The sequence below is a fragment of the Prionailurus viverrinus genome, chromosome C1 (assembly GCF_022837055.1).
Source record: "Prionailurus viverrinus isolate Anna chromosome C1, UM_Priviv_1.0, whole genome shotgun sequence".
Classification (NCBI taxonomy): domain Eukaryota; kingdom Metazoa; phylum Chordata; class Mammalia; order Carnivora; family Felidae; genus Prionailurus; species Prionailurus viverrinus.
This window is the reverse complement of record NC_062568.1, coordinates 33,508,257-33,530,231: the sequence shown is the minus strand read 5'-3', so window position 1 is coordinate 33,530,231 and position 21,975 is coordinate 33,508,257. Positions and strand designations below refer to the sequence as shown.

Sequence of the window (21,975 nt, the reverse complement as noted above, 5' to 3'; positions counted from 1 at the left end):
TTTCTTAAATTCCACATATGAATGAAATCATATGGAATTTGTCTTTCTCTGACTGACTTATTTCACTCAGCATAATACATTCTAACTCCACCCACGTCACCGCAAATGGCAAGATTTCATTCTTGTTGATGGCTTAGTAATATTCCAGGGGTGTGTGTATGTGTGTCTGTGTGTATACACCATATCTTCTTTATCCATTTATCAGTTGATGGACATTTAGGCTCTCTCCATAGTTTGGCCATTGCTGATAATGCTTCTATAAACACTGGGGTGAACGTACCCCCTCAAATCTGTATTTTTGTATCCTTTGGGTAAATACCTAACAGTGCAATTGCTGGATCATATGGTAGTTCTATTTTTACTTGTTTTGAGGAACTTCCATACTGTTCCCCAGAGTGGCTGCACAGTTTCACACAAGCTAGATTTTAAACCAAAGACTGTAATAAGAGATGAAGAAGGATACTATATCATGATAAAGGAGATTATCCAACAAAAAGATCTAATAACTATAAATATTTATGCCTTCAATACTGGAGTACCCAAATATATAAAACAATCAATAACAAACACAAAAGAACTCAAGATAATAATACAATAATACTAGGGGACTTTAACACCCCACTTACATCAATGGACAGATCATCTAGGCAGAAAAGCAACAAGGAAACAATGATTTTGAATGACACACTGATATAAAGAACTCACCAAACTCCACATCCGAAAAACAAATAATCCAATGAAGAAATGGGCAGAAGACATGAATAGACACTTTTCTAAAGAAGACATCCAGATGGCCAACAGACACATGAAAAGATGCTCAACATCACTCATCAACCAGGAAATACAAATCAAAGCCACACTGAGATACCACTCACACTGGTCAGAGTGGCTAAAATGAACAAATCAGGAGACTATAGATGCTGGAGAGGATGTGGAGAGATGGGAACACTCTTGCACTGTTGGTGGGAATGCAAACTGGTGCAGCCACTCTGGAAAACAGTGTGGAGGTTCCTCAAAAAATTAATAATAGATCTGCCCTATGACCCAGCAATAGCACTGCTAAGAATTTACCCAAGGGATACAGGAGTGCTGATGCATAGGGGCACTTATACCCCCCCAATGTTTATAGCAGCACTTTCAACAATAGCCAAATTGTGGAAAGAGCCTAAATGTCCATCAACTGACGAATGAATAAAGAAGATGTGGTTTATATATACAATGGAATACTACTTGGCAATGAGAAAGAATGAAATCCAGCCATTTGTAGCAATGTGGATGGAAATGGAGAGTATGATGCTAAGTGAAATAAGTCAGGCAGAAAAAGACAGATATCATATGTTTTCACTCATATGTGGATCCTGAGAAACTTAACAGAAGTCCATGGGGGGAGAGAAAGGGGGGGAAAATGTTAAAGAGAGGGAAGGGGGCAAGCCATAAGAGACTCTTAAATACTGAGAACAAACAGGGTTGATGGGGGGTGGGGGAGAGGGGAAAGTGGGTGATGGGCATTGAGGAGGGCATCTGTTGGGATGAGCCCTGGGTGTTGTATGGAAACCAATTTGACAATAAATTATATTTAATATAAAAAAAGGCAAAAAATAAAATATTTACTGAGTCAAAAAAATAAATAAAATAAAATTAGGTTTAGTAAACATAAAAAAAAATGAATGACACACTGAACCAGATGAACTTAACAGATATATTCAGAATATTTCATCCTAACACAGCAGAATAAACACTCTTTTCAAGTGCACATGGGACACTCTCCAGAATAGATCATATATTAGGTCACTAATCAGGCCTCAACAAGCACAAAAAGACAAATCATACCATGCATATTTTCTGACCACAATGCTATGAAACTGGAAGTAAACCACAACAAAAAATTTGGAAAGACCACAAATACATGGAGGTTAAACAACATGCTACTAAAGAATGAATGGGTCAAACAGGAAATCAAAGAAGAAATTTTAAAAATAGAAACAAATGAAAATGAGAACATAACGGTCTGAAACCTTTGTGATGAAGCAAAAGCATCACAAAGAGGAAAGTATATATCAACACAGGCCTACCTCAAGTAGCAAGAAAAATCTCAAATAAACAACCTAACTTTATACCTAAATGAGGTTGAAAGAGATAAACAAACGAAGGCTAAAGACAGAAGGGAAATAGTAAAGATGAGAGCAGAAATAAATGACACAGGAACTAAAAAATGGTAGAACAGATTAATGAAACTTTGAGCTGGTTCTGTGAAAAAATTAATAAAATTGATAAATCTCTAGCAGACTTATCAAAAGAAAAGAAAAAGGACCCCAATAAATAAATTCACACTGAGAGAGATCACAAACAACACTACAAAAATACAACAATTATAAGAGAATATTATGGAAAAGTATATCCTAACAAATTGGACAACCTAGAAGAAATGGATAAACTCCTAGAAAATATAAATTACCAAAACTGAAAAAGGAATAAAAAACTTGAACAGACCGATAACCAGTAAAGAAAGTGAATCAGTAATCAAAAAACTGCCAACAAACAAAAGTTCAGGAATTGATGGCTTCACAGGCAAATTCTATCAAACATTGAAAGAAGAGGTAATACCCATTTTTCTCAAACAGTTCCAAAAAAAAAAAAAAGAAATGGAAGGAAATCTTCCAAACTCATTCTAAAACCAGAAAGACTCCACTAAAAAAGAGAAAACTACAGGCCAATATCCCTGATGAACATGGATGCAAAAATTCTCAACAAAATACTAGGAAATTGAATCCAACAGTACATTAAAAGAATCATTCACCATGATCAAGTAGGATATATTCCTGGGCTGCAAGGGTGGTTCAATATTCACAAATCAGTAAATATGAAACACCACATAATAAAATGAGACAAACCATATGATCCTTTGACTAGATTCAGAAAAAGCACTTGACAAAGTACAACATCCATTCATGTAAAACCCCTCAACATAATAAAAGCCATATACAAAAAACCCACAACTAGTATCATCCTCAATGGGGGAAAACTGAGAGCTTTTTCTCTTTAGTCAGAAACAAGACAGGGACGACCACACTCACCATTCTTATTTAACATAGTACTGGAAGTCCTAGCCTCAGCATTCAGACAACAAAAAGAAATAAAAGGCATCCAAATCAGCAAGAAAGAAGTCAAATTTTCACTATTTGCAGATAACATGATACTGTATGTAGAAAACCCAAAGATTCCAGCAAAAAACTGCTAGAGCTGATACACAAATTCAGTAAAGTTGCAGGATACAAAAACAACATACAGAAATCTGTTGCATTTCTATACATCAATAATGAAGCAGCAGAAAGAAAAATCAAGGAATCAGTCCCATTTACAACTGCACCAAAAACCGTAAGATAACCAGGAATAAACCTAACTAAAGGATAATGTACTCTGAAAACTATAAAACACTGATGAAAAGAATTGAAGATGAACAAAAAAACATAAAATATTCCATGCTCATGGATTGGAAGAACAAATATTGTTAAAATGTCTATACTACCCAAAGCAATCTACACATTTAATACAATCCCTATCAACATACCCCCAGCATTTTTGACAGCTAGAACAATCCTAAAATTTGTATGGAACCACAAAACACTCGAACAGCCAAAGCAAACTTGAAAAAGAAAAGAAAAGCTGGGGGCATCATAATTCCAGACTTCAAGCTATATCACAAACTGTAGTCATTAAGACAGTACTGGCACAAAAACAGACACATAGATCAAAGCAACAGAATAGATAACCCAGAAATGGACCTACAACTATATGGCCAACTAATCTTCAAGAAGGCAGGAAAAGGGGCACCTGGGTGGCTCAGTTGGTTAAGCGTCTGACTTCAGCTCAGGTCATGATGTCACAGTTCGTGAGTTCGAGCCCCGTGTCGGGTTCTGACAGCTTGTGCTCTCTCTCTCTTTCTCTCTCAAAAATAAATAAACATTAAAAAAAAGTTTTTTTTAAGGCAGAAAATGTATCTAATGTAAAAAAGATAGTCTCTTCAACAAATAGTGTTCAGAAACCTGGATAGCAACATGCAAAAGAGTGATACTGGACCTCTTTCTTTCTTTCTTTTCAAATTTTTTCAATGTTTATTTACTTCTGAGAGAGAGAGACAGACAGAATGTGAGCAGGGGAGGTACAGAGAGAGAGGGAGACACAGAATCTGAAGCAGGTTCCAGGCTCTGAGCTGTCAGCACAGAGCCTGATGCAGGGCTTGAACTCACAGACTGCGAGTCATGACCTGAGCCAAAGTCAGACACTTAACTAACTGAGCCACCCAGGTGCCCCTGGACCACTGTTTTATACCATACACAAAAATAAATTCAAAATGGATAAAAGACCTAACATAAGACAGGAAGCCATCAAAATCCTAGAGGAAAACATAGATAGTAACCTCTTGGACATCAGCCATAACAACTTCATACTAGATACATCTCCTGAGGCAAGGGAACAAAAGCAAAAATAAACTAGGTATCACTTCACAGCAATCAGAATGGCTAAAATTAACAACACAGGAAACAGTGTTAGCGAGGATGTGGAGAAAGGGGAATCCATTTCCACTGTTGCTGAGAATGCAAACTGGTGCAAGCCACTCTGGAGAACAGTATGGAGACTCCTCAAAAAGTTAAAAATATGGCCGCAGCAACTTCTTACTCAACACATCTCCAGAGGCAAGGGAAACAAAAGCAAAAATGAACTATTGGGACCTCATCAAAATAAAAAGCTTTTGCACGGCAAAGGAAACAATCAGCAAAACTAAAAGGCAACTGACAGAATGGGAGAAGATATTTGCAAACGACATATCAGATTAAGGGTTAGTATCCAAAATCTATAAAGAACTTATCAAACTCAACACCCAAAAAACAATTAATCCACTGAAGAAATGGGCAAAAGACATGAATAGACACTTGTCCAAAGAAGATATCCAGATGGTCAACCGACACATGAAAACATGGTCAACATCACTCATCATCAGGGAAATACAAATCAAAACCACAATGAGATACCACCTTACACCTGTCAGAATGGCTAACATTAACAACTCAGGCAACAACAGATGTTGGCAAGGATGCGGAGAAAGAGGATCTCTTTTGCATTGTTGTTGGGAATGCAAGCTGGTGCGAATGCAAGCTGGTTCAGCCACTCTGGGAAACAGTATGGAGGTTCCTTAAAAAATTAAAAATAGAACTACCCTATGACCCAGCAATTGCACTACTAGGTATTTATCCAAGGGATACAGGTGTGCTGTTTCGAAGGGACACGTGCACCCCAACGTTTATAGCAGCACTATCAACAATAGCCAAAGTATGGAAAGAGCCCAAATGTCCATCGATGGATGAATGGATACAGATGTGGTATATATATATATATATATATACACACACACACACACACACAAAATGGAGTATTACTCGACAATCAAAAAGAATGAGATCTTGCTATTTGCAACTATGTGGATGGAACTAGAGGGTATTATGCTAAGCAAAATTAGTCAGAGAAAGACAAATATCATATGACTTCCTTCACTTATGTGCAGATTTTAAGACACAGAACAGATGAACACAAGGGAAGGGAAGCAAAAATAATATAAAAACAGGGAGGGGGACAAAACATAAGAGACCCTTAAATAAGGAGAACAAACAGAGGGTTACTGGAGGGGTTGTGGGAGGGGGATGGGCTAAATGAGTAAAAAAGGTGTCAAGGAATCTATCCCTGAAATCACTGTTGCACTATATGCTAACTAACTTGGATGTAAATTAAAAAAATAAAATTAAAAAAATTTTTTTTAAATAGACATATTATGGTGGATATCCAGGTAGTTGAAGACTGTGTAGTAATCAACTCCAAATTCCACCTCCCTCAAATGATATAAAATAAATTCACAACTACAGTGAACTGTTTAAATGGAAAAAAAAAGTTAAAAATAGAACTACCCTACAATATAACAATTGCACTACTAGGTATTTACCCAAGGGATAAAAAATACTGACTCTAAGGGGCACATGCACCCCAATGTTTATAGCAGCATTATAAATAACAAAATTATAGAAAGAGCCCAAATGTCCACTGACTGATAAAAGAATAGAGAACATGTGGTATATATATGTGTATGTACACACACGCGCGTGCACACACACACACACACACACACACACACACACCACAGTGGAGTATTATTTAGCCATTAAAAAAGAACAAAATCTTTCCATTTTGGGGCACCTGGTGGCTCAGTCAGTCAGGCATCCAACTTCAGCTCAGGTCATGATCTCACGGTCCATGGGTTCAAGCTCCATGTCGGGCTCTGTGCTGACAGCTCGGAGCCTGGAGCCTGCTTTGGATTCTGTGTCTCCCTCTCTCTCTGCCTCTCCCCTGCTTGCACTGTCTCTTTCTCTCAAAAATAAATAAATGTTAAAAAAAAATTTTTTTTTAATCTTTCCATTTGAAACAACATGGACGGAGCTAGAGAGTCATTATGCTAAGTGAAATAAGTCAGAGAAAGACTAATGCCATATGATTTCACTCATACATGGAATTTAAGAAACAAAACAAATGGGGGTGCCTGTGTGACTCAGTCGGTTAAACATCGGCTCGATTTTTGGCTGTAGTCATGATCTCGCAGTTCTGTGAGACTGAACCTCAAGTCGGGCTCCGCACCGTCAGCTTGGGATTCTCTCTCTCCCTCCCACTGCTCACATGAACATGAACTTTCTTTCTCAAAATAAATAAACATTAAAAAAAAAAAGAAAGAACAAATAAACATAAGGGAGGTGAATAGGTCGAATAGGTGATGGGTACTAAGGAGGGCACTTGCTGTGGATGAGAACTCGTGTTGTATGTAAGTGATGAATTGTCAACTTCTACACCTGAAATTACTATTACACTGTATGTTAACTAACTTGAATTTAAATACAAATGCGAGGAAGAAATTTTTAAAAGCAAAAAAACAAATTAAAAAAAATAAAGGTAACAAGTTTCTACAGTTGTTGGATGTAGTATACTATAAATTTCAACAGGTTAAGCTGGTTAATACTGTTCAAATCTTCCATACCTTACTGATTTTGTCTATTTTATGAATTATGGAGATAAGATTGCTGAAATTACCAAATCTAATCATGGATTTACCTATTTCTTTCTCTATGTTGTTAGTTTCTGCTTCATGAATTTAGAAACTTTGTTATTAGGTACATACTCACTTGAGATTGTTTTGCCTTCTTGATGAACTCTATCATTGTAAAATGTCCTTTAACTCTAATATCTTTTGTCCTAGAATCTATTTAATTGATATTAAGACAGCCATGCCAGCTTTCCAATGATCTGTGTACGTATATTTTTTCCCATTCTTTTAAAAGTAATCTATCAGGATCTTTCCATTTAAAGTGGCTTTTACTTTCTAGTAGATAGATTAGCATATAATTGGGTTGGTCTTGCCTTTCTTATACAGTCTGACAACGTCTTCCTTTTAACTGGAGTGATTAATCCATCTGTAATTAATGTAATTATTGATATAGTTGGGTTTAACTCTATCATTTTGTCATTCGTTTCTTGTCTCCTATTTGCCCCAGCTTATTTCTTTCTTCTTTCCTTCTATTTCTTCTCCATTTACTCTTTTTCTTCTCCATTTACTCTTTACTCTTTTGCTATATCTCCCTTTTGTCGCTGGTATTCTAGAAATTACAATATGCAACCATATTGGTCTACTCTGAATTAATATTATACCACTTACTTAATGCAAAGGAATAATTCTATACATTCCTCTCCCCATCCTTTTCACCATTATTATATATTTTTCTTCTAAATAAGTTATAAACCTCATACTATGGGTTTTTTTTTTTGCTGTAAACAAATTGTTAACCTTTTTATTTTGAACAAATTAAAGAAATGTTGCAAAAATAGTACAAGAGAGTTCTCCTATGCCTCTCATCCAACTTCATTTATCATTAACATTTACATAGCCATAGGACAATTATCAAAACAAAGAAATTAACGTTGGTGGGGTGCCTGGATGGCTCAGTCAGGTAAGCATCCTACTACTCTTGGTTTCAGCTCAGGTTTTGATGTCACAGTTAATGAGTTCTATCCTCACATCAGGCTCTGCACTGATGGTGTGGAGCCTGCTTGAAATTGTCTCTCTTGTCTCTGACCCTCCCCTGCCATGCATGCTTTCTCTCTCTCTCTCTCTCTCTCTCTCTCTCTCTCTCACACACACACACAATAAATAAAACTTAAAAAAAATTAACATTTTAACTTCAGCTCAACTGTTATTAACTAAACTGTAGACCTAATATAAATTTCATCCATTTTCTCACAAATGTACTTTTTCTATTTCAGGATTTCATCCAACATCCTACCTCGCATTGTTATTTCTCCTTAGTTTCCTCTAACCTGTGACAGTTCTTCAGTGTTCACTTTTTTATGATCGTGATACTTTTAAACAGAACTGATTATTTTGTAGTATGACTCTCAATTTAGGTTTTCCTGACGTTTTCTCATGATTAATGTGAGGTTGACAATGCCACAGAAATTATGCTGCAACCTTCTCAATGCATCACGTCAAGGAGATTTATATCAATATGTCTTATTACACATGTCAAGGAGGTTTCTATCAATATGTGTTATTACTGGTGATGTTAACCTTGGTTAAGATGGTATCTGCCAGGTTTCTCCACTGTAAAGTTATTCTTCCCCTTTGTAGTTAATGAATATTTCAGAAAAGATTCTTTGAGATCATGTAAATATCCTTTTTCTCCTCAAACTTTCACCCATTAATTAGCATTCATCTTGTCTACAGCAAGTATTACTGTACTGTTCACCTAATGCTAATCTTTTATTTCCCTTTGTCTACTAATGACAAACTGCCAGTTTTTATAACTCTGAACATATCTTTATTTTGCCCTCACTTTTGAATGATATTTTTGCTGGGTATGCAATTTTAGGTTGAAGAGTACCCTTCCTAACCTCATCTCCAAGATCTTTAAGATGTTATCCTGTTGTTTTTTGGCTTTCACTATTTCTTATGTAAAAGCACTGGTAATTTTTACTCTGTATGTTTACTCTGTATGTTAGGTAAAGGATCTTTTTCTTTTGGCTGCTTTTAAGATTTTTCTCTTTACTTTAGTTTTCAACAATTTGACTATGATACATATAAGTGTGATTTTGTATTTCTCCTGCTTAACACTCACTGATCTTCTTGGACCTGTGGGTTGAAAATTTTTAATCAAAACTGACCAACTGGGGACCATTAGTTCTTTAAATATTTTTTCCTTTCCAATTTCTTTTTCTTCTAGAGTTCCAATTATATCAATCTTAGATTACTGAGTATTGCCCCACAGGTTCCTGAGGCTCTTTCTTTTTCATTCTTTTGTCCAGTGTTTCATTTTGGGATAGTTTCTATTGTCGTACCTTCAAATTCAATGATCTCTTATTCTGTAGTATTCAATCGGCTTAAAGCCTATGTACTGAATTTTTCATTTCTGGTATGTATTGCTTCAGTTCTATATTTTCCTTTTTGTTCTTCTTTAATAGTTTCCATGTCTTTGCTGAGACTCCTCATCTGTTCTCTTGTTATACATACTTACCTTACCTTACTTAACCCCTTACCCTTGAGTATTTTTGAGGCTTCTATTTAAGCATTAAGGTGGATCCTAGAATAGCTCTTACTTTAGACCTAGAATATAGAATAGTCTTATGCCTAAATAGCATCCTTTCTGGGATCTCAACAATGCCCAGAGTGTTCAAATAGGTCTTCCTGCTCCAGCTGATCAGAACTCCTATTTCCTAGCACCATGTGACCTCTGGAATCTCAATTCAGGTCATAATTTCTCCAGTAGCTTTTTTTTTTTTTTTTTTTTTTTTTTTGCCAGGAGTTTCATTGTGGCATACTATGGGAGGCAGTGGCTCCACCTCAGTAGGCAGTGGTATTTTATCCCTGACATTGTTTAGAAGTGTTGGCACAGAATGATTTTTAGACTGTTTTACCACTCTTTCAAATTTCTCTAAAGATATATGTTGCTCCTTATTCCTTGAACTTGAGGTAGATACATCCCATCACTTCCTCCTTGGTATGCCATTGCCCTGTAGCTTCTTGCCCTGTGCATATTCACCACTGCATTCAAAGTTGAAAAATGCAAATTTCTAGAGCTTCTATTTCTGCCTGACTCTCTTCTTTCTAATACCATGCCCACAGATTTAACCACTCCAGTAGCCCCAAATTCCAATCTCTGCCTTCTTCAGTTCAACTATATAAATGTGCTCTGCTTGATCTTTACCCACTTGTCCCATGGTCTGGGAAATGCTTTCAGGCAGAAAATCAGGGCAATCATGAAGCTCACCTCGCATGTTTTCCTTCTTTCAGGGATCAAGGTCCTTGGCCAACACTTAAAAACATGTATTTCAATATTTTGGCTAGCTTTATAGTTGCTTACATACGGAAGTGGTCTACCCTAGTACAAGTTATTCATAACTAGAAGCAGAAATCCATACTAATGATCTTTAGGAAACTCAATGCACTTCTGATTTATAAAGTTAAAAAAAATTTTTTCCCTTAAATTCACAAGAGACATTTCTTATAAATTCAATTTATTTTTTTTTCTCTTATTTTTTTTTAAGTTTATTTATTTATTTTGAGAGAGACAGAGAGCCCAAGCGGGGAAGGGACAGAGAGAGAGAGGGGGACAGAGGATCTGAAGCTGGCTCTGTGCTAACAGCAGAGAACCTGATGTGGGGCTCGAACTCAAAGACCATGAGATCATGACCTGAGCCAAAGTTGGACGCTCAACTGACTGAGCCACCCAGGCGCCCCTTATAAATCCAATTCAAATTTCAAAACCACGGAGTTCAAAATAAGACTCCCACCAAAACAAAAAACAAACCTTTGTACCATCTGTAACTTCCATATAAACAAATACATGATTTAAAATATGCTGAATGTCTTAAAAAAAAAGATGTTAATAGGTGATCACTATTGATTTGCATGCTTATCTCCTACCTTATAGAGTTTGAGAATTGTTTTAATGCATTCATGTACAAACTTGGTCTGTTTCTGAAGACTTCCACCATACAGTGCCACCAGTTCTTCATTGAAATTCACACTAAAGAAGTCAAAGTGGTATTTGAAGTCAATGTCTTCTGCTTTTCTAAGTGCAATAGAGCCAACAGAACGGACTGCAGAGGAAAATACAATGCGCACATTAAACAAAATTTTCAGCGTTTTATTTATTTCTGAGAGAGACAGCACGAGTGGGGAAAGGACAGAGAGAGAGGGAGACACAGAATCTGAAGCAGGCTCCAGGCTCTGAGTTGTCAGCACAGAGCCCAACGTGAAGCTTGAACCAATGAACCATGAGATCATGACCTGAGCCAAAGTTGGACACTTAGCTGACTGAGCCACCCAGGTGCCCCAAACAAAATTTTCAAAAGTTGCTTCAAAGTCTCTTAACAAATAATTTTATCCCACACTCCCAAGTATAAACAACCTACTTCAGGGTGACATCCTTCAACAGTATCAATTCAGAAGAACAAACCATTGTTTGTGCCCTGTATGTCTTGTGCCCTAAATGTTTTTTAAATTTAAGTTAAATAGAAAGTAAACAGGTCATTCATTCTTTACCTGCTTCCACTTCAGTAGGGACAACAGCTAAAAGGGAGGGGAAGAATTCTTTGAAGAGTAAGAAATGTTAGTCATCTGTATGAGTCATGCTTGAGGATTTTAAGAATGAGAAAATCCCTACAAGAAATAATATGCTCCTCACTTGGTTCAGATACCTATGCTTGATTTGTCTTTTTCTTACACATGACATCCAATCCATCAGTAAATCTTATCATACTCTACTTTCCAAACATATCCCCCAATCAACAATTCTCATCATTTCCACTACTGTCTTCCTAATGTAAGCACCATCATCTCTTGCCTTAACTACTCTAATAGTTTCCTCATTGGTCTACCTGCTTCCATCACTGTTTCAGGTTTTGTTCTGTTAACTCCACAGAATTTGTGAACTGATTGCCTTAACTGGCATTAAAAATTGCAGTGTATGGTTTAGCAAACAAAATACCTATGTGCCATTCCATTTTTTTAACATACGTAATTCACATACTATTCAACTCATTATGTAAAGTGTACAATTCAATGACTTTTAGTATATTCATCGAGTTCTAAAATCATTTCTCTAATCTAACGTTAGACATTTTTAATTACCCCAAAAAGAAAACCCTGTACTCATTAGTAGTCACTTCTCATTCCTCTTCTCCTTCCAATTTCTGGAAACTACTAATTTACTTTCTCTCCCATGGACTTGCTTATTCTGGACATTTCTATAAATGGGATCACATACGTGTTTTTTTATGACTGGCTTCTTTCACTTATGTTTTTAAGATTTATCCACATTGCACCATGTAATTCATGTTATCAGTTAATTCATTCCTTTTTTATTATATAAGCTTTAGGTGTACAGTTTTATAATTCAACATCTGTATATACTACAAAGTGATCATCACCACAAACTTATTTACTATCCATCAACATACAGCTGGCTCCCATCACTCATTTGACTCACTCCCAAACCCCAAGACTTACCTTGCTTATAACTTCCAGCATTACCAGGAAGAAAGAGAACTGGAATACCCGTCAAAGGGAGAATTTTGTGCTCTTCAGCATAGGATCCTTCTCCATAAAGATATAATTCATATGCAGGATAGCGTTTTGCCAGTTTCTTTGGAAGTTCTATTTTCTACAGCAAAAAGAAAAAAAAAAGCAATTTCACTTTAATTAGTTGTATTAATACAATTCAGCTTACTGTGTCCATTTCTGTATTATACACATTTGAAACAGCATAGCATAAAAATACTACTAATGATAAAACTGCACTTAATGTTCCAAACAAATTTTACTTTTAGCTTATTCATACATAGAATGCAGAATTAGTCTTGAATTATGTGAGTTTTGAACCATGCAGTTTTCAAGAACGCATAAAATGGAACCACCTGAAATTCTAATGAATGCAAATTACTCAAAGTAGCCACTGACTAAAGAAAAACACTGAGGTATGTCAGCAAGTTACATGTTAATATAATTGGAAATGCTCTTAATATAGTATCAGTATCAATTATACTTAGAAATGATAAAGGCTTTCCATTATCAAATCAATTCTTTTTTGCTATTTTAAACTATTTTGTAATGTCTCTCCTTTTTTTCAGGCCCAACTATATATTCCAGCTGTTATACCATTCAAAACAAAGTAAGCTTGTTTTGTAATACAGCTTTCTGACCTCTCAACTTAATATGCTTTGATCTGCAATGTGCTTAACACATTAATCTGAACCTTACAGCCATGTCTTGGTCAAGACATGTACACTTTTCTCACCATAAACATGCCAATGAATTAGCATCTGTTTCAGTTTTCGTGGACCAGGTGTATGGTTTGTCAGCAAGCCTTAAACTACTCTGCAATTCATACTTTGTATAACAAATGAGCCAGTAATTCACGCAATTTTTTTTTCCAACAAAACAGAAGTTAGGTCTTAATGTCATCCCCAAAACATAAGCATCTATGAATGTGATGGTAAAGTATAAGCTCTCCTTCTCTTCTTCTGCCCCTTTTTTGAGTATAGAACCATTAAAAATGAAATCAGTTACATTGAATAGATTTTAAGTAGACATCAATAGATTTAATGATCTAGCAGTGCTGTACATGTGCTTGATAAAAATTTTAACTACTGAATGAATTTTAAAGCCTATAAATGGTAACGACACTGAAAAACCTCACTGTTCTAAGAAGCAGAATTCTGATTATTCATGCACATTCAAGATTCTTTTAAAAATATTACCATAAACAATCTGTGTTAATAACACCTGAAAACATCTTTAGAGACTGTGCACTTATTGCTTAAAATATTAGCAATTTTATCTCCTCCAATACCCAAAATGCAGAAATACTAATCCTGCAATTCACTTTATATATATATGGGCTTCAACTCAAATTAGCCCCAATGCTGACTATGCACAATGTATAATAAACTAAAATGATGCAATATTTTGATTAAGTATACATTAAGCAAAAAGGAAACATGAGAGAACAAGAAAATGTTAATCTAAACTTCTCCCAATTTAGTACATCTTTTGATATGACAGTACATGAATATTAAATCATTCTTTTTATTTTTATTTTATTTTTTTCTTTTAAAAAAATTTTTTTTTAACGTTTATTTATTTTTGAGACAGAGAGAGACAGAGCATGAACGGGGGAGGGTCAGAGAGAGACACACACAGAATCTGAAACAGGCTCCAGACTCTGAGCTGTCAGCACAGAGCCTGACGCGGGGCTCGAACTCACGGACTGCGAGATCATGACCTGAGCTGAAGTCGGATGCTTAACCGACCGAGCCACCCAGGCACCCCTAGATCATTCTTTTTAGTACATTAAGTTTTGAACTAGCTGAAACTTAACTCAGAAGAATAGGACACTATCAATATATTGAAAAAGAAATATTTAATTCTCCAGAGATAGAAAAACAAGTTCAAGTTGGGAGTGGCAGGAAGAGAAAGAAAGGGTTCTGACCAGATTAAAGACAGAAAATTATAGGCCTATGAAAAGGATGCTGATGAAGAAAAAGATGAGGGTCAAGGGATTTAAAAGAAAACTTTTATAGTAACAAGAGTCCCATATATTTTAAATTATTTTGCATATATTATTTTAAATGAGCACACCTTCCCACAAACAGACCTTCAATCAAAATAAATTACACTTATACTTAAATAACATGTCCACAATCCTGCCCCTGCTGTCCATCCCTTCTTGACTCTGCCTTAGTACAGGTCCTTCTAATCTCTAAACCCCAAACTCTTTCAAAAGACAAAAATTCTTATTTATTTATTTATTTATTTATTTATTTATTTATTTATAGTATGAAATTTATTGTCAAATTGGTTTCCATACAACACCTAGTGCTCATCCCAACAGGTGCCCTCTTCAATGCTCATCACCGACTTTCCCCTCCTTCCCACCCCCCATCAACCCTCAGTTTATTCTCAGTTTTTTTTGTTTTTTTTTTAATATATGAAATTTATTGTCAAATTGGTTTCCATACAACACCCAGTGCTCATCCCAAAAGGTGCCCTCCTCAATACCCATCACCCACCCTCTCCTCCCTCCCACCCTCCATCAACCCTCAGTTTGTTCTCAGTTTTTAACAGTCTCTTATGTTTTGGCTCTCTCCCACTCTAACCTCTTTTTTTTTTTTTCTTTTTTCCTCCCCCTCCCCCATGGGTTCCTGGTAAGTTTCTCAGGATCCACATAAGAGTGAAACCATATGGTATCTGTCTTTCTCTGTATGGCTTATTTCACTTAGCATCACACTCTCCAGTTCCATCCACGTTGCTACAAAAGGCCATATGTCATTTTTTCTCATTGCCACGTAGTATTCCATTGTGTATATAAACCACAATTTCTTTATCCATTCATCAGTTGATGGACATTTAGGCTCTTTCCATAATTTGGCTATTGTTGAGAGTGCTGCTATGAACATTGGGGTACAAGTGGCCCTATGCATCAGTACTCCTGTATCCCTTGGATAAATTCCTAGCAGTGCTATTGCTGGGTCACAGGGTAGGTCTATTTTTAATTTTCTGAGGAACCTCCACACTGCTTTCCAGAGCGGCTGCACCAATTTGCATTCCCACCAACAGTGCAAGAGGGTTCCCGTTTCTCCACATCCTCTCCAGCATCTACAGTCTCCTGATTTGTTCATTTTGGCCACTCTGACTGGCGTGAGGTGATACCTGAGTGTGGTTTTGATTTGTATTTCCCTGATAAGGAGCGACGCTGAACATCTTTTCATGTGCCTGTTGGCCATCCGGATGTCTTCTTTAGAGAAGTGTCTATTCATGTTTTCTGCCCATTTCTTCACTGGGTTATTTGTTTTTCGGGTGTGGAGTTTGGTGAGCTCTTTATAGATTTTGGATACTAGCCCTTTGTCCGATATGTCATTTGCGAATATCTTTTCCCATTCCGTTGGTTGCCTTTTAGTTTTGTTGGTTGTTTCCTTTGCTGTGCAGAAGCTTTTTATCTTCATAAGGTCTCAGTAATTCACTTTTGCTTTTAATTCCCTTGCCTTTGGGGATGTGTCGAGTAAGAGATTGCTATGGCTGAGGTCAGAGAGGTCTTTTCCTGCTTTCTCCTCTAAGGTTTTGATGGTTTCCTGTCTCACATTCAGGTCCTTTATCCATTTTGAGTTTATTTTTGTGAATGGTGTGAGAAAGTGGTCTAGTTTCAACCTTCTGCATGTTGCTGTCCAGTTCTCCCAGCACCATTTGTTAAAGAGGCTGTCTTTTTTCCATTGGATGTTCTTTCCTGCTTTGTCAAAGATGAGATGGCCATACGTTTGTGGGTCTAGTTCTGGGATTTCTATTCTATTCCATTGGTCTATGTGTCTGTTTTTGTGCCAATACCATGCTGTCTTGATGATGACAGCTTTGTAGTAGAGGCTAAAGTCTGGGATTGTGATGCCTCCTGCTTTGGTCTTCTTCAAAATTCCTTTGGCTATTCGGGGCCTTTTGTGGTTCCATATGAATTTTAGGATTGCTTGTTCTAGTTTCGAGAAGAATGCTGGTGCGATTTTGATTGGGATTGCATTGAATGTGTAGATAGCTTTGGGTAGTATTGACATTTTGACAATATTTATTCTTCCAATCCATGAGCAGGGAATGTCTTTCCATTTCTTTAAATCTTCTTCAATTACCTTCATAAGCTTTCTATAGTTTTCGGCATACAGATCCTTTACATCTTTGGTTAGATTTATTCCTAGGTATTTTATGCTTCTTGGTGCAATTGTGAATGGGATCAGTTTCTTTATTTGTCCTTCTGTTGCTTCATTGTTAGTGTATAAGAATGCAACTGATTTCTGTACATTGATTGTATCCTGCAACTTTGCTGAATTCATGTATCAATTCTAGCAGATCAAAAGACAAAAATTCTAATAAGTTCCCAAGTACTAGAAAAATACCAATTCAAGAAACAAATCTCTTTTTTTTATGACACATATCTTTTACTTGTAAATCAAAACTGGAAAATTCAAATTTGAGCTCCATAATTAATAAAAAAAGGAGAAAAAAGAGATTTTGATCAAAATGCAGTTTAAAAGATCTTACAAAGAGCTCTTGGCTCTTTGTTCATCCCACCCCTAAAAACTCCAGCTTAATAAAAACACCTAGGGACAACTGAATCTTTTAGACTGGTTGGTCTTTCTCCCTGTCATAACCTCCCTGCTACAATCCAGAGTCCATAGTGGTGTCAAGAAATACCTTGTTAAAACATACAACTGCTGTGTTTCCTGACTGCATTTATAAAGGCTTAAGACAGTGGTCCTCTAATATTTGGCCCTAATTGTTCTTACCCTTCTTACAACTTACATATGCCATGTTTTAAAATTTATTTTTAATATGCTTCAAAATTCAAGATTCAATAGAATGTACATTGAAAAGGCTCTCTTCCACCACTAGTCCTTTAGCCACCTAGTAGTTTGCACCCAGAAGGCAATCAGTGTTAGCAGTTTATATATATACATACTGCTTATACAATGTGTCCTGGTGCCTTCCCACCGTCACAAATGCTATTCTTTATTCCTGCAATTTTCTTTAAAAAAATTTTTTTTAACATTTATTCATTTTTTGAGAGACAGAGTACAAGCAGAGGAAGGACAGAGAGAGAGGGAGACACAGAATACAAGAGCCCAACATGGGGCTCAAACTCACGAACAGTGAGATCATGATCTGAGCCAAAGTTGGATGCTTAACCGACTGAGCTACCCAGGCACCCCTATTCCTGCAATGTGAACTGTATATATATATATATATATATATATGTATATATATACACACACACACACACACACACACATATACATATATATCCTCTAATTCACTACAACTTGGCTACAGCCTTTGACTACTGAAGATGAACTTGGACACTGTCTTCTGTGAAGAACCTCATATGCACTCTTACAGTGAAACTATAACATTTAGTACATTTTAACTATCCATTACATTCCTGTCTCCCCCACTGTACTATAAAGACATAAAGGCAAAGTCTGATTCATCTCTAATTCCTTCTTACCCATACCTTGTATCTAGAATACACTGGACACAGAGTAGTTATTCAATAAATTATTTGCCAAACGAACATCACACTTAATAACAAAATGCTACCATTTGTATTTTCCAATATCAACATTTTCTTCAGATAGCAACTGCTAGGTCACTTATCTGAAGACGGTCAAATAAATTACTATATGGGAGATATAGTACAGATGTTTCTTCTTGAATTCTACAATTTGCCTACAACTGTTTGCTACCAAATAAAAGCTGTGCCTTGCTATCATAATAAAGCAAGAAGCTTTAAGGGATAATGTGTATTTTGCCTGGTAGGTCTGTGAGATGTCCAGTTAACTCTGAGTAAGTGAATCTACGAAAACCAAAGGTAGAAAATGAATACTCAATTTTAAATTCAAAACTTCATTCTTACAAATAGGTTCAAATTCCTGTCCCACCTTTTATTTTTCAAATGAAGAATAGTGTGTTTCAACTATCTTTCATTTTTTCTAAAATTCAGCTAACAAATATGCAAACTAACAGTAAAAAAGAAGAAAAGTGTCAAGAAGCTGAAAAGCCAACGAATATGTCAACTTATATGCAGGTATCAACCTGTGAACAATTAGAAAGCTTACTACAAGATATAACTAGAAGTAAACAATACATACGATGGACGTATTTAGAATACTTTTATTCATTAAAAACCACTGGTTCTTAATAGAACGATCTCAGTTATCCAGAAATCTCACTATATTCAAGATGACTCAATTCTATAGACAGGCTTTAACTATATTTCTAAAATAACATGACCTGGTGTACACAATGTAAGATACAAGAATCGAATATAATACTGTAGTGAATTAACACAGCCTCTTTTTACATCATAAAAATAAATATCTACTGAAAATGTGAATCAGAAACTCCTGCCACTGTAATTATTACTGTACTGACAAATAATATTAACAGTAACGGAATAGTAAAACCACAAAAAAGTAATTTGAATCAAAATAGCTAAATAGACTACTCAACAACAAAAAAAACCCAAACAGCTCTTTTGCATTAGCTAATTTGCTGTCTTTCCAGTTAATTTTATGAGGCAAGAAACGCATCTGTGAGGTCCATATGCTTTGTTCCCAACACTAAGCAATTTCCACTACTGCAGATATTAAAGTAGCTTCAATAATTGTGGGCAATCTCAAAATAAATGGGAATTAGTTCTGTATTGTTATAGATAATTTTGTTTTAATCAAACTCTTCAATGAAGTAGAAAACTAAAGTGACTATTGAGTTTCTCAATTATTACACCATAGAAAAATGAAAGATTATAAGGGCTCTATTTCCGGTTTAAAAAAAACCTTAAAAGCCCACGTATTTAACTATGTATAGACTCTGATCAACATAAACCGGCATATGTGCTTAGAAACTGAGACAACAGTAACACATTAATATCTTCTCCTTCAATAGCATCTGGTATCAAGTTCTTCCACTCCTTTACAAGCACTGATGCAAAACCAAGATAAGGATCTCAAAGCAAATGAAATCTAAATTAGAATTTTGCCCACGGGAAAAGATGTTCTTCAACAATTTAAACTTTAGGTATTTTTACGATCTAAATAATAGCAGCATTAATCAAATAATATGCTAATCCACAATGTCCTGGGCAGAGGCAATCACGATCTGCATTCTACACCTTAAAAAAAAAAAAAAAATCTGCTATGGTTTTAAAAATATACGAAGAATGCGTTTTATCAGTAATGTATTATAGTACACATACTTTCTATGATGGGTTACCATTATAACATGTATTCCATAATTAGGAGATGCGTTTAGAAATAAAACAATCATTCGAGAGAAAATTTTTTGGACAGTTGTGTAATTTGTCACCACAGCTGGTCATGAATGAAATTCCCAATTCTCCTAAGCTGAACTGATGAAGCAGTTGTGATAGAAAAATCTCAAAATGGAACGGAAGAGGTGGGGGACGGCGCGCGCGCTCTCGAGACTGAAGGGCCGGGTCTCTCCTAAATTGCAAACACAGCGAGAAAACAAAAACAACACTATGAAATAGATTTTGTAGACAAATGCTAAGAGGCGACAAGCGTAAACACAGGCTTGCATGCACACGCACGGGCCGGTAACCTACAAAACCGGAGGTTCCGCAAAACTTTACAGCACGGAACCTCAACAGTTTTCCATTTAATTCCTCCCCAGGTTAGCCTTTCACACAGAGGTAAGACCCTGGAGTCTCAAAGGCAGTCTTGGGACCTAGCCAACACAAACTCTGCGGAAGCTCAGTCCCTTTCCAGAAAAGCGAAAGCTGACGTGCAAATCACTGCGCGGGATGGTGAAGAATTAGGTGCGTGGAAAGCCAAGGAGGGTCCAGGGGCACCTGTTAAGGCAGGAACGCAGGGAAAATGGGGTTTAGGTTTAGGGAGAGGCGCTGAGTTTGCGTCGCTGGGAGTGAGGCGGGGTGGGCCCGGGCAGTCAAAACAACCAGCGCCTGGGATTTGGGACCGGGAAGGGGGCGGGAGACAGGGGAGCAACTATGGGGGGCGGGGAGGATGCTCAAGGAACCGTCTACCTAACACCCCACTTTAAGGGAGGACACAAAGGCGGGGTGCCCGGCTGGCTCGTGGGAGGAGCATAGATTCTTGATGTTGGGGTTATAAGTTCCAGACCCATATCGTGTGTAGACATCCCCCAAAAGTAAAAATCTTAAAAAAAAAAAAAAAAAAGAAGAGAAAAAGAAACAGAAAAAGAAAAAGAAAAAAAGAGGACACAAAGGGTAGGTGAGGTGAGCAGGGAGGGCGGGTGGTCGGCAGAGTCTTCTGGGAGGAAAAAAAAAACAAACAGACGAGGTTGGCATACGGGTGCCACAGAGGCGCGGGGAGCCAAAGCAGGAGAAACCCCCAGGAGGGGCCCGAGTCTCAGAGCGCCCAGGTGAGGAGAGAGCCGAACCTCACCTGATACTCCGGGTACTCAAACATATAGCTCATACTGCACTTGTTCTCCTCGAAGCCGAAGAAGACGTCCCACAGCCCCAGGGTCGCCATGAAGACCATAAGGGCATAAAACGCCAGGTTCCAGAGATTGACTGAATGAAGAAACATGGTGCCGCCGCCGGCGCGCGGCCCCAAACCGGGACCAAGAGACGCGAAGAACGCCTAGCAGCCAGCGCCTGAGCGAAGCCCGGACAGCGAGCGCCTGCGCGGACGCCCAGCCTGCCCGCGCGCCCGCCCCACAGTGCGCCTGCGCGAAGTCGGCCTGCTGCGTCTCCCGCCGGGCTGCTTCTGGTGGAGAGAGGAGGCGGCGTTTGCGGCGCGAGCGCGAATCCAAGGGGAAAAAAGAAGGGATGAAAGCGGGGTGGGCAGGGCGAGAGACCGAAGGGAAAAAAGGGAGGGAACAATGAGAGGGAAAAGGAGGAAGGGGGCGCGAAAGGCTATGAGAGGCTGGCTGAGGGAATGAAGAGGAGGGCGCGGGAACCTAGGAGGCGAGGAGGGGGAAGGGCTGGCGGGGGGAGGGGGGTGGGGGGGCGTGGGTGTGTGGGGAGTTAACCTGGAGAGGGAGAGACGCTTACTGGTAGGGAGCTGACCCCGCGGGGGGAAGGGGACCGTCAGCTGTCACGTCGCAAACCTCTCTAGCCCTGCGCAGTTTAAAAGCCACATTCGCTTTTGAAATGCCTCAGGCCTCCGCAATTTCGGTTCTCCCAGTGGTGGTGGGGCACGTTCACAGCTCTCAGGACCAGTTAGCTTGAGAAGGGAACAAATGGTTTTTTCCCCCGCTCTTTGACCAGAGACCTTGGCCCAGTGGGGAACAGCACTTAAAAGCACCAGCACATAAATAACAGCCAGCAGGTCGACCAGATTCAGTTC

At 37.7% G+C, this 21,975-nt stretch overlaps 1 protein-coding gene across 2 annotated transcripts in view; it reads right to left on the bottom strand.

The window, feature by feature from the left end:
• Positions 1-21,213, bottom strand: part of PGAP1 (post-GPI attachment to proteins inositol deacylase 1) — a 91,421-nt gene extending 70,208 nt beyond the window's left edge. For both annotated transcript variants that reach the window (XR_007154999.1, XM_047872345.1), the window contains exons 1-3: positions 21,067-21,213; positions 12,596-12,749; positions 11,009-11,184 (exon numbers count right to left, since the gene is read on the bottom strand). Coding sequence is in view for 1 of the 2 variants with exons in the window: in XM_047872345.1 (XP_047728301.1) it covers positions 11,009-11,184; positions 12,596-12,749; positions 21,067-21,213 (477 nt within the window). In the remaining variant the exon portion in view is untranslated. The remainder of the gene's footprint in view (positions 1-11,008; positions 11,185-12,595; positions 12,750-21,066) is intronic.
• Positions 21,214-21,975: the final 762 nt, after the last annotated feature.